At 36.6% G+C, this 12,722-nt stretch overlaps 1 protein-coding gene across 2 annotated transcripts in view; it reads left to right on the plus strand.

Moving 5' to 3' along the window:
- Gsk3b (glycogen synthase kinase 3 beta) overlaps window positions 1-12,722 on the plus strand; it is a 158,143-nt gene that overhangs the window by 84,312 nt on the left and 61,109 nt on the right. For both annotated transcript variants that reach the window (XM_013019436.1, XM_013019435.1), the window contains exon 3: window positions 6,658-6,741. In XM_013019436.1, the coding sequence (XP_012874890.1) occupies window positions 6,658-6,741 (84 nt within the window). The remainder of the gene's footprint in view (window positions 1-6,657; window positions 6,742-12,722) is intronic.

Here is a 12,722-nt window from a genome sequence, read left to right on the forward strand (position 1 = left end):
TTTTTAAAACTACTTTCTGGAGATATCCTGTTTCCCCAAGTCAGTTGTGTGTTGCTTTTCCTATATTTGTGGTAAATAATTTCTGTTCTTGTATTCTTAGGAGTTTTACTTTCTAGCTTCAGATTATTTGAATGTGATATGCCTAGATGTAGATATCTGTTTTTCATATTTGAGATTCTTTGTGCTTCATAGCTGTGTTTCTCCTCTAATTTAGGAAGCTTTCAGCTATTATTCCTTCATGTATTTTTCCTTTTCCTTTCTTGGCTTCCTAATAATTCCTTCGCATATATGTTCCTATGTGTGATTTCTTAAGTCTGTTCGGTTTTTCTGCAGTATTTTTTTGTATGTATTTTGTTGAACTATTTTTAAGTTCACTGATTTATTTTTTAATGCCATTTAAAATCTTGAGCCGTTAGCGAATCTTCCTTTTATTTGGTGCTGGTCCTAGAGTTTGAACTCAAGGCCTGGATACTGTCCCTTTTTTGCTCAAAACTAGTGTTCTACCACTTGAGCCATACTTCTACCTTTTGGTGTTTAACTGGAGATAAGAGTCTCTCAGACTTTCTGCCCAGGCTGGCTTCAACGCTGATCCTCACATCTCAGCCTCCTGAGTAGCTAGGATTATAGGTGGGAGTCATTGGCACTAAGTGTGAATCTTCCATTTTTGTTATTGTAGTTTGAACTCTGATTAATTTTATTTATTTTAAAGTTAAACTTTATTGAAATTCCATGTAATTGTTATCTTTCCTTAATTTTTAAAATATGGTTTCCTATAATTCTTTAACTTAATTGTAGCAGCTTTGTATTTTTTGCTAAATGCAGCAGGTACCCAGTAAGCTTGTATTGACTACTTAAATCATCTGAAGGTTAATGTCTTATGTCTTTGTAACTTGCCTGATTGTAATGGTAGAACCTTATTCACAGCAGTTAAAAACCTTGAATTTGGAATTAAAATTTTAATTCCAACTTTTGTGCCTAGTTTCCTTGTGTTTGCACTTTTGTCTACATGGCTTCGTTAGATTGTGCTGAAACACAAAGTTTGTAATAGCTTCCATCCTCTTCAGGGGCTTATTCTGTATGGGAGAGAATGCATTCAAAATTCAGATAGCTTTCAAGTGCTTTGGCTTTTACTGTGTCTGAGGCTGTCTAGGGTCTTGCCTGAACATACAGCTTTCAGTCAGCCAGGGATGAGTAGGTTGCTTATTAGGCCCCTATTCTCCTTTCATTTCTAGAATCTTCCTGTTGTATTTCTGAATAGAATATTCCTGTTGTATTTCTGGATATCCTATCTGTCTTTTTTTCTTAGCCAAGACTGAAGCCTCAGCATAGCAGAAATGTAGGGTTCTCTCCCCCACCACACATACTTTGTTTTATATTAATTCGCTGTTTTTTTTTTCTAATGTCACTAAGCATGAGGTTTTTATTTCTGTTCTATAGCCACCCTTCCTGGTAAAAACACATTTGCATTAAATGGTGGTAGAGGAATGATAGCATCCCATCTACTTCTTGATTTGTTGTTTCCCTTGATCAGTTTCCAGATCTCTGAAATAGTGTGTTTACATAATAAACTCTGGTATTACAGTTGTTTGGGGGGGAATAAATTTCCTGATCTTGCCAGTCCTCTAGCTGGAAATATCCTTCAAAATGTTCTATACCCACTTTAATTTAATCTCATTAGGTTTCTTTTACTGTTGTTCTATTGAAACTAACTTTGTCAGTTTTTTTTAACTGTATTTTTTTTTGTCTTTTCTTTTTTGGTACTGGGGATCGAACCCAGGACGTTGCACTTGCTAGGCAAGCGCTTTGCCACTGAGCTACATCCCAGCCCACTTTGTCAGTTTTTTGTTTTTAATCTTCTTATTCAGTCGCTCAGCACTTTGTGTTATTGAAAACTCTTAGTTTCTAAGATAACATTCTCTGTCTTTTCTGTTCCATTAACTACTCTACTCTATTCATTTTTATTTTATGATCCCCACACACAATTTCTTCCTTAAGTTACCATAAGGTCCCCACATTGAAACCATTTTTATGCAGAGAAACTTCAGATTCATGTTTCTACCTCGAATCCTTACCTGGCTGCATAAGGATTTTAAATACAGCACCACCAAAAAACCGTTTTTGTGTTTAAAATTTTTTTTATTGTTTTGGAGGTGATATAGGGTGGGATTACATTTACATATATCAGGTAATAAGTACATTTCCTTTCCCACAGTATCATTTGTTCCTTTATTCTCTCCTATTCCCTCTCTCCCATCTTCACCCATGAGTTGCATAGTTCACTTTCATCATTGTCTTTTTCACCATTTTTCCTTGGATTCTGTTCTCACCTTCTCGTAGATGTGCACATGAATACATTGTATATAAAGAATATAGAATCATCAGCAAAAGAAAAAACATATTAAGAAAAAAGTCCTTTGTTTTTCTTTCTTTGGAATTTGTTTCAAGATGCATATTATTTTATATGCATATGAAGAGGCGCTTGGGATTGCACCTTTGTGATTCAAGGCTATCCTCTTTTGTTCTCACTGTATGTGAGTATCTCCAATACTTGTAATTTGTCATATCAGTGCATTTTAGATCTAACTTCCAATATGAGGGAGAACATGAATCCGCCTTTTGTCTCTCATCTTGGCTTACCTCACTTAATATTCTTTGTTCTAGTTTGCTCTGTATCCTTACAAATGACATTATTTTATTCTTTCTAAGGCTGTATAAAATTCCATTGTATATAGGTACCACTTTTCTTTTTTAAATCTACGCATCTATTGTGGGGCATCTGGGCTGTTTCCATATCTTGGCTACTGTGAATAGTGCAGCCGTGAACATGGATATGCTCATGATGCTTAAGGTAGATGTCAAGGAGAGGTATGACTGGGTCGTGGGAAGGCCTATGTTTAGTTTTCTGAGGAACCTCCAGAGTGCTTTCCAGAGTGGTTGTACATTCCTACCAGCACTGCAGCAGGGTTCCTTTTCTCCCATATCCCCACCAGCATTTGTTGTTGTTCAAATGAAAAATGTTGGCTAGTCTAACTGGGGTAAGATGGTAGCTCAGGATTTGCATTTCCTTTATGGCCAGAGAAGATGAGTATTTCCTCATGTGTTTCTTTGCCATTCTTAGCTCTTCTTCTTAGAGTTTTAGGTATGATGGTGAGGTCTTTGATCCACTCTGAATTGATACTAGTGCATGGTGACAACAAGCAGGGATCCACTTTTAGTTTTCTACATGTGGCTGCCCAGTTTTCCCATCACTAAGTGTTGAAGAGGCTGTGTTTTTTCCACTGTATGTCTTTGGCTCCTTTGTCGAATATCTGATGTCTATAAGTATGTGATTTTATTTCTGGGTCTTCTAGTCTGTTCCATTGGTCTTCAGGTCTCTTTCTGTGCCAATACCAAGCTGTTTTTGTTATTATGGCTCTGTAGTAGAGTTTGAAATCTAGTATTGTGATACCGCCTGCATTGCTTTTTTTTGCCTAAAATTGCTTTGGCCATTCTAAGTCTTTTGTTGTTCCACATGAATTTTTGGATTGTTTTGTTTATCATGGTAAACAACATCATTGGGATTTTGATGGGGGTTGCGCTGAACTTGTATATCATTTTTGGCAGTATGGCCATTTTCACAATGTTGACTCTACCTATCCATGAACATGGAAGCTCTTTCCATTTCCTGGTATCCTCTTTGATTTCTTTCTTTAGATTTTTATAGTTTTTGCTATAATACCTTTTATATCTTTGATTAGGTTAACTCCTAGTTTTGTGGGGGGGGGTTGTTTTGTGTATGTGTGTGTGTGTGTGTGTGTTTGTAGTTTTTTTTGAGGCTATTGCAAATGGAGTTGTTTCCAAGATTTCCCATTCTGCTTGTACATTGTTGGCATACAGAAAGACTACTGATTTTTTGTGGGTTAATTTTGTATCCTGCTTCTTTGCCAAAGTGGATTATTAGTTCTAGGAGTTTGGGAGTGGAGTTTTTTGGGTCGTTGAGGTATAAGATAATGTCATCTGCAGATAGGGATAGTTTAATTTCTTCTTTCTCTATGTGAATCCCTTTTATGTCCTTTCCTTGCCTTATTGCTTTGGCTAAGAATTCCAGAACTACATTGAAGATGAGTAGAGAGAAATGACATCGGCATCCTTGCTGTGTTGCTGACTTTAGGGGAAACACCACAGAACTCTTGATCCAATTTTAGTCTTCAGAATTACTGTCTTCAGTTTTTAGAATGCTCTTTGGAAAGGTAAACCAGTTCATATCACTCTCCTTGTCCTATTTTCCTTTGAGGGCCATGGCTTCAGCTCTAAGGAGAGAAGACTGCCTTCAAATCCCAGTACTGCTTTATAAAGCCTCAAAACCTCCATTGACTGTATATTTTGAGTGAAATTCAGTTTCTTACCATGAATAATGTGAACGTTGCATCTTATTGTCCTGGCCTGCATCTCTGAATATTTTCTACTGTTCTTTCTTTACTCAGATGATGCAAACATGTTATCCTTTAGATTATTTGGTGGTTTTGTGTTTTTGTTTTTGTTTTAAAGAGGAGTGCTTTTTCCTTTTTTTTTTTTTTTGGCAATACTGGTATTTGAACCCATGACCTCACACATGCTAGATAGCCACTCTGTTAGTGAACTACACCTCAAATCCTTTTCTAGTAATTATTTTTGAGATGTTGCACTTCCTGCCTGGGAACATACTTGGACTGTAGTCTGCCTTTTTATAGGTTGCCTTTATAGCCAGGATGCCGGTGTGCATGATGACAGGTATGCACCACCACATCAGCTTCTTTCCATGAGAATGATTCTTTCAATATCTTTTCTGCCCAGGCTGGCCTCAAACTTCAGTCCTTCCATTCATAGCCTTCGAAGTAGCTAGAACTATAGGCATGAGCCGCTGGCATATGGTTTCCTTTTGGTTATTTCCAAGCTCATCTGTAAATATTTACATTTGGAGTCTCTGTAACCACAGTATTCTGCCTTCAGATCAGTAGTTTTAATAGCTATCTATCATGGGAAGAGTGAGTCTTGCTTTAATAGCAGGTTTGTGGTATGTTTGTTTTTCCTGAATCTAGCCACCTAAATGTGAATTGTATAGTATAGGAACATTTTCACGAACAGGTTGAATTTAGAATGGAAATGGAAGTTTTGAAATTAGTAGTTCTTTGTGTTCTGCTATCTGCCAAGGTCAAAAGCTAGAGTCTTACATCAGCTATCATCTTTGTTAAAATAGTTATACTGCCCTGTCACCTTATTGCTTTACTTATGTGCTTAGTAAGTAATGTCTTGATAGATTGTTATACTATAAAAGGAATGTAAAATATCACATTACACATAAGCCTAGACCAGAAGGTCAGTTTAAGGAGTATTTAATTTTTTTTTTTTTCTGTCTCTGTGGCCCTTAGACATACCTACACTCCTTTTTGGTCTCTTTTCCAACCATAACACTACGAATCTTCCTGATTTTCAAGCATATATTTTGTACTTTGTAGCTCTCTGAATTACATTGATTGAAAATACCTTATGTTTTCCTATTTCTGAGCTAGAAGATGGGGGAGATGGCAAAAATAGTGGCAGGATTAAATATGGCCTAACTAAACTTTTACATGTATGAAAATAGAATAATGTAATGGTTAAATTTATGAAGTAGGGAAGGAGAATGATAGAGCTAATTCATTGAGATACATTGTATGTATGCAATATCAAGAGGAATTGCCCCCTACTATAAAATTAATATATTTAGTTGTATTATATTGCTATTTAGTGTTTGTTTTTTAGAAAGAGTGAGCATACATTTGTATCTTCCCAAACTATGGCCTTTCAGTTGCTAGTATGCTGTATTTTACCTCTTTCTAAAACTAAACTGAGCTCTTTCCATGTTTATACCTTTTCAATTGTTTATATCTCAGATAAACATAAACAATAAATATATTTGCCAAAAATTTTGCACTAGTAACAATTTCAAGTACTTCTTACAAACTGTAGACCATGTTCCATACCCTATTTGCAGTCAGTAGACAAACATTTTTGCAAAATACAATACAAATGAGTTACTGAAAGCTTTTTTGAAGGGGTCGGGGTTGTGGTACTAGAGTTTGAATTCACATTCTTGAGCTCCTTAGCTAGCTTGCTCAGCTGGCTTGAGCCATGCCTCTTTTTGCTGGTTTAGAAATGAAGTTGATTGAAAGCTTAGACAGGCCTCCAGATCTCAGCCTCCTCAGTTGTTAGGATTACAGACAAGAGCCACCAGTGGCAGTCCCTCAAAAGAAAACATTAAAAAAAAAATAGGTTCCAATTCTTAGAATCAAATGTATAGATATAACATTATTCTCAAATTGCTATAAAAATTCTAAAAACTTAATTTCTACATTTATATTCTTGCTGAGAGTAGTTCATTGACTTCTAGCAAATACTTTGTACAACAATACTAATCCACAGATTGCTTTTTTGAGACAGGATGTTGCTATGTACCTCAGACTGACCTTGAACTTGTAGTCCTCCTGCCTGAGCCTCCCCTGCCCAGAGTTTACAGTTGGGGGCCACCATACCTGGCTCACTATGTTACATATTTGTAGTCAGATGTTTGTAATGTTTGGTGTTATCTCAGAAGCATTTAAGTCATAATAAAGAGTTTGTAAAATATTTTAAGAATATTTTCCTATGTTTCCCTTTCAGAATCGAGAGCTCCAAATCATGAGAAAGCTAGATCACTGTAACATAGTCCGATTGCGTTATTTCTTCTACTCAAGTGGTGAGAAGGTAGGTCTGACAAAACTATTCACTAAATACTGTGATAAACATTTTTCTAAATAACCTTTCCCTGCCCTCCATCTCCATAAAATAGTTTGTGTAATGGAATAGAACAATGCAAAGCACAGGCCACAGTGGCTCTGAACCTGAATATGCTCATTGAAACTATTGTATCAAGAAAATATTAATGCGAAATAAAAGAGGATGTACTTTTAAGAATTGTCTCAGCCTTGCAGTATGGTATTGGCTTTTAATCTCAGTACTTGAGAGAGATTGAGGCAGGGGAATATGTAGGCAAGCCTGGCTGCATAACAAGTCTGTCTTTAGGAGAAAAGAGAGGGAGTGAAAAAGGTAATTAGAGAGGAAGGAAGGGGAGGGGAGGAAAGCATTTTCTCTTTTTTTAACACCTACCTTTAGTTTTCAAGCAAATTAATATTTTTTCATTAATATTTTTGTGTCCTTTATGTATTTATGAAACCCTCTGATAAATTCTTTTTTTTTTTTTTTTTTTTTTTGTTCGGTTGTGGGGCCTGAACTCTGGGCCTGGGCGCTGTCCCTCAGCTCTTCAGCTCAAGGCTAGCACTCTACCACTTGAGCCACAGCGCCACTTCCGGCTTTTTTTTCTTTTTGCTTATATGGTGCTGAGGAATCGAACCCAGGGCCTCAGGCTTGCAAGGCAAGCGCTCTGAGCCACCTTCCCAGCCCTGATAAATTCTTTTGGAGGGAGGAAAGTTGAATCATTTTGTTAAGTGGAACGACTACAGAGAAGAAAGAAGGAAGAGGACTGGTTGGACTAGATTAAGAGTTAAATATTATAAGGTAGTTTAACCAATCCATAGCCAGGGAAGAAGCTGAAAAGGGTATCATATTACAGAGCTCATCATATGTAGTGACTGTTTCTGATCACATTTAATTCTACAAAAGTAAGGGATGTCTGTGACCATGCTGTGAATCCTTTACCCATTTTCTTTTCTCTTCAGAGGGACAGTAACTAATGTCATTATATACATTGAAGCTGGAAGCAAAGAAAACTAGTTTCTCCTGTCCCCCATTTTTATCTTTCTGTCTATCACTTTACCTTCTGCCAGATTTCAGTCTGTCACTTTCCCCCCTTCCCACCCATCTTACTGGTTTAAGGTAGAAGGTAGAGAAATAACAATTAAATCGCTTGATTTGTGCATGACTACGGAAAAATTAAGCCTTTGAATAAATTCACTTGACATTTTGGAGTTCACATTTCACACATATAGTTAGTATCTAATTGGTCTTAGATCCATCATGCCTATTGATTTGTAGCTCATTGTTCTTTTGACTTCAAATAATTTTTCTAATGTCACAGGTTTTTTTTTTTTTTTTTTTTGTTTTGTTTTGTTTTTGTCGGTTGTGGGGCTTGAACTCTGGGCCTGGGTGCTATCCCTCAGCTCTTCAGCTCAAGACGAGCGCTCTACCACTTGAGCTATAGCACCACTTCCGGTTTCCTAATGGTTTATTGGAGATAGGAGTCTCACAGACTTTCCTGCTGGGCTGGCTTTGAACTGCGATCCTCAAATCTCAGCCTCCTGAGTAGCTTGGATTACAGGCATGAGCCACAGGCCTGGCACAGGTTGATTTTTTTAAATTAGCTTATATTAGTTACATAGGAGAGAATGTCATTGTTACATCTCCACACATATTTACACTGTTTTCCAGTCAATCCCACCCCTTAATCACAGTCTTTCTCCTTTCCTCTAAAAACCTATCATCCCCAATAGGGTTTCATTGTTTTGTTTTAATAATTTTGCAAATCTTCTATAGTATTCAACCAGATTTGCTAGCTTGCCTTAAACTTATTTACATTTCTTTAAGAATCCCTCCCTTTGAAACAAAGCCTATGACAGGATATCTATGTATGTCATACAATATAATGATATCCCTGTCTACAGCATGTCAGAGTTAATTCATTTTAACCATAATTAACAAATTGATCCTTTATTGGTATTTGCTTCTCAGTTCCTTTTTTAAAAAACAAATGTAAATGATATTTCACCTTTTATTAGCCCTCATAAATATTATGAGTTCTTTTTTTCATGCTCCTTTTCCCCCTCTTAACCTAGCAAACTTTTTATTCCTGTCTTTTATCTTAAGTGTTTTGATGGCCTTACAAAGCTTCTAAACATTTCCTCATATGTGTGTGTGTGTGTGTGTGTGTGTGCGCGCGCACATACATACATACATAAAATTCCTAGAATACCAGACACTATTTAATTCTTTACAACTATTCGATTTAACTTTTCTGAAGTTAAAGATTACAGAATAAGGATTATTAGACCTTTGAATTCAGTGGTTTACCTGTCTAGTTGTAGCTAGTGGGAAGCCTCCATCAGTCAGCCTGATTTAACCCTGCCTTATTGGTGGCAGTTGACTGGCTATTATCTTGAGAGTACCTGAGAAGAAGAGTTCCATGAAGAGTTCCATCCTGCTGCTACTCACAGCTTCCTATGTATCATAAATATTTTTATATATGCAGAGAAATTATTAACCAAAGTTAGTAAGAAGGATAGTGAACTTCACTCTGTTAGCAAAAGAAACACACTTTCAAATATTTTATATATCTCAGAACTATTTTTTGAGCATTGTAATTTTGTTCAAGTTAAAGATAAAGACACATCTGTTTGGGGTAGCTCCATAAAAAATTACAGGAAGAGATGGGGAAGAAGGGAGGTAGTGATCCTTTGTCCCCAAACAAGAAAATTGTCTAAAGATACACATAACTATACAGGTTCAACACTCCAAATCTTCCAGCTACTTAAAGGATCACTTCAGTGACCCTAAAAATGATCTCCATTTCTTGAGTTGTTCTGATAGGACTAATAAGTTAATTCTACCATAGGAGAGGGTGAGTTCTGTTCTTGAAATGAACACTCTGATTTTCTTAGGAGAGGATTCTGTTGCTGCTTAAATAAGGACCTTAGCACCTCTGGCATTTGTACTTACATCTAAATATGGCAGTCCTTTTCTCGCAGAAGCTTTGTGTATTTGTGTATGTCTAAGAGGAGTTTTAAATACTGATCAGGTATTTTGTAGGATGTTCATTTGTAGTTAAAGGTTTTTGGGAAGAACACCAAATGGATGGTGTCCTTCTTACCATATTCTATCATGGTATATACTGTTAGCATGATATATGACTGCTATTACTGACTTCCCTTACCAGTCTGCCATAGTGAATTTGAGCTTTCTCCACTGTAACCCCCTTGTCACCCCCCATCTTCCTCTTTCTATACTACTTGCAGTCACTGTAGATCACTGTAAGAAGAAGTAGCTATGTTTTTATACCCTTTTTTTTTCTAACACTAGAATAGCAACATAAATTGTTGATGTGTTTTGTCTTATTTTGGTTTGTTTTGCATGCCAGACTTATCTCTTATTTCCCATTTATGTGTAAGTTTTAAATTATATTATTATTGTCATTTTTTGAGACAGGGTCTTGCTATGTGTGACCCAAGCCAATCTCAAACTCACTTTATAGCCAAGTTTTGCCTAGAACTCACATTCTCCTGGCTGAGCTTCTCACATCTAGTTTTTTCCTATTTATTAATGTGGTTAGTCACTTGTTTACATTTGTGGACTCATGTATATGCATTTTATTGCTAAAAATTTCTCTTTATAGCTGTAAGCCATTTTATTTCCTTGATCTCAGAAGTCATCTGGGGATAAAGACATCATATTATTATCTATTTTACAAAGGTAGTACTGAGTTGTTGATGGTTGGGTTCAAAAGTTTGTTCTTTAGAGCAGGGTGCCAATGGCCCATACCTATAATCCTAACTACTCAGGAGGCTGAGATGTAAGAATCTATAGTTTCTAGACAGCCTGGGCAGAAATGTAAAAGACATTCCTATTAACCAGCAGAAAGTCAGAAGTGGAAGCATAGTTCAACTTCAGCTGTAAATAGAAAAGCCAAGCAATAGATCATGAGGCTGTGAGAACCCCAGTAACTGTCTCTGTCTCTAGACAGTCTCTGTCTCTCTGTCTCCCCCCTACCTCCCCCCCCACATTCTTTTTTTCTTACAATGTCTGTGTATGGCTTTAATGTGGCATTCATAGAAGAACATCAGTGATCAGAATATAATCATAAAAGTGGTAACAAGCCTGGTGCCAGTGGTGTACACTTAGATACTCAAGAGGCTGAGATCTGAGATTGCAGTTCAAAGCCAGCCTGGGCAGGAAAGTCCATGAGACACTTATGTCCAGTTAAGCAACAAAAAAGCCAGAAGCGGAAGTGGGGCTGAAGTGGTAGTGTCATCTTTGAGCAACAAAGCTAAGGGACAGTTTCCGGGCTCTTGAATACAAGTCCTATTACTTCTACACATTCCCCCGCACGCCCCCCCCCAAAAAAAAAGATAATAAGGAAAGTCAGACATCAGTGGCTCATACCTGTAATACTAGCTACACAGAAGGCTGAGATCTGGATGATCAGGATATTTTTTCAAAGCCAGCCAAGACAAAAAGATCAAGAGACTCCATCTCTAAAATAACTAGCAGAAAGTTGGGCTGGAGGCATGGTTTGAGTGGTAGGATGCCATGCCAGCCCTGATTCAAACCCCTGTGTTCTTGGGGGGAAAAAAGTGATAATAAGGAAAACTAGGCCATCGTACAGAATCTTTACTAAATTATGTGTCACATAATTTTTTGTGGAACTTTCTGTATTGATCTATGCTTTATATTTGTTTCAAAGGATGCTTCAGTGACTCCATGGCCTGTTTTGGAAGCCTAGTAACATTTCTTTGAAATTAGAATTTAGTCATTTTGCTAGTGAATTAAGTATTTTCAACCTCTGCATTTGAAATCATGTTCTTCATGGATTATATTTTTCTTTAAAATTTTCATGGGTTACATTTTTCAAAAATTATTATGGAGGTGATATACAGAGGGGTTACAGTTGCATAAGTCAGGTAAAGATTATACTTCTTTTTGGACAGTGTCACCTCTTCCTTCACTGGATTGTATTTCTTTTTTCTTTTCTTTTTCTTTTTCTATTTTTTTTTGGGGGGTCCAGTTGTGGGCCTGAACTCTGGGCCTGCATGCTGTCCCTCAGCTCTTCAGCTTAAGGCTGGCGCTCTACCACTTGAGCCACAGCACGACTTCCGGCTTTTTTTTTTCTGCTTATGTGGTGCTGAGGAATGGAACCCAGGGCCTTATGCATGCAAGGCAAGCGCTATACCACTGAGCCACCTTCCCAGCCCCACTGGGTTGTATCCTATATTTACAACTAATACGTGAGTCTTTTGAAATTCACTTTAGTATTCTAAGAGAGATTATACCAAAATAATATCAGACCTCAGATGGGTCAGAAAATTACAGATGCTATAAATGATGAGGCCTGGTTTTCTTTCTTTTTTTTCTTCCTAAAATGAACTTATTTTATTTTATTGTCAAGTTGATGTACATAACTTAGTTATGTAAGTAAGGTAGTGAGTACATTTCTTTTTTTATACATACATTCTTGTAACAGGTCTAATTAAATTGAGTTATATAGTTTCTAGTGTAAACAGAAAATGATTAAGCAATATGTTATTGAAAATTGAAAACTGTTAGGAGTTGTTTAATTTTTTTTCCTTTCTGTTACCGTGAATTAATTACTGATTTGTATAGAAAGATTAAAGATGAGATTAACAAGAAACTTGATTAAAAATGGACAAAAGTTCTGAATAGACATGTTCTCCATAAAGCCCTGAAAATCGCCAGTGGGTTTGCAAAGTTGTGTTTAATGCAACTTCTATGCTAGATTAATGCTTTGTGAGCAGAAGTCATTAGAGAAATGTAATTAAAAATTACTATGATACTACTTCATAACTATTATAACTCTTATCAAAAAAAATAAAAAGAAACCAGGTGTGGTAGTAACGGCTTGTAACTCCAAGCATTTAGGAGTTTGGATTTAAATATAAGGCCAGTCTGGGGGTATTGCAGATAGTAAAAACCTGCTCTTCATTACTTTTTTTTTTTTTTTT

This window comes from Dipodomys ordii, unplaced genomic scaffold (assembly GCF_000151885.1).
Source record: "Dipodomys ordii isolate 6190 unplaced genomic scaffold, Dord_2.0 Scaffold45, whole genome shotgun sequence".
Lineage (NCBI taxonomy): Eukaryota > Metazoa > Chordata > Mammalia > Rodentia > Heteromyidae > Dipodomys > Dipodomys ordii.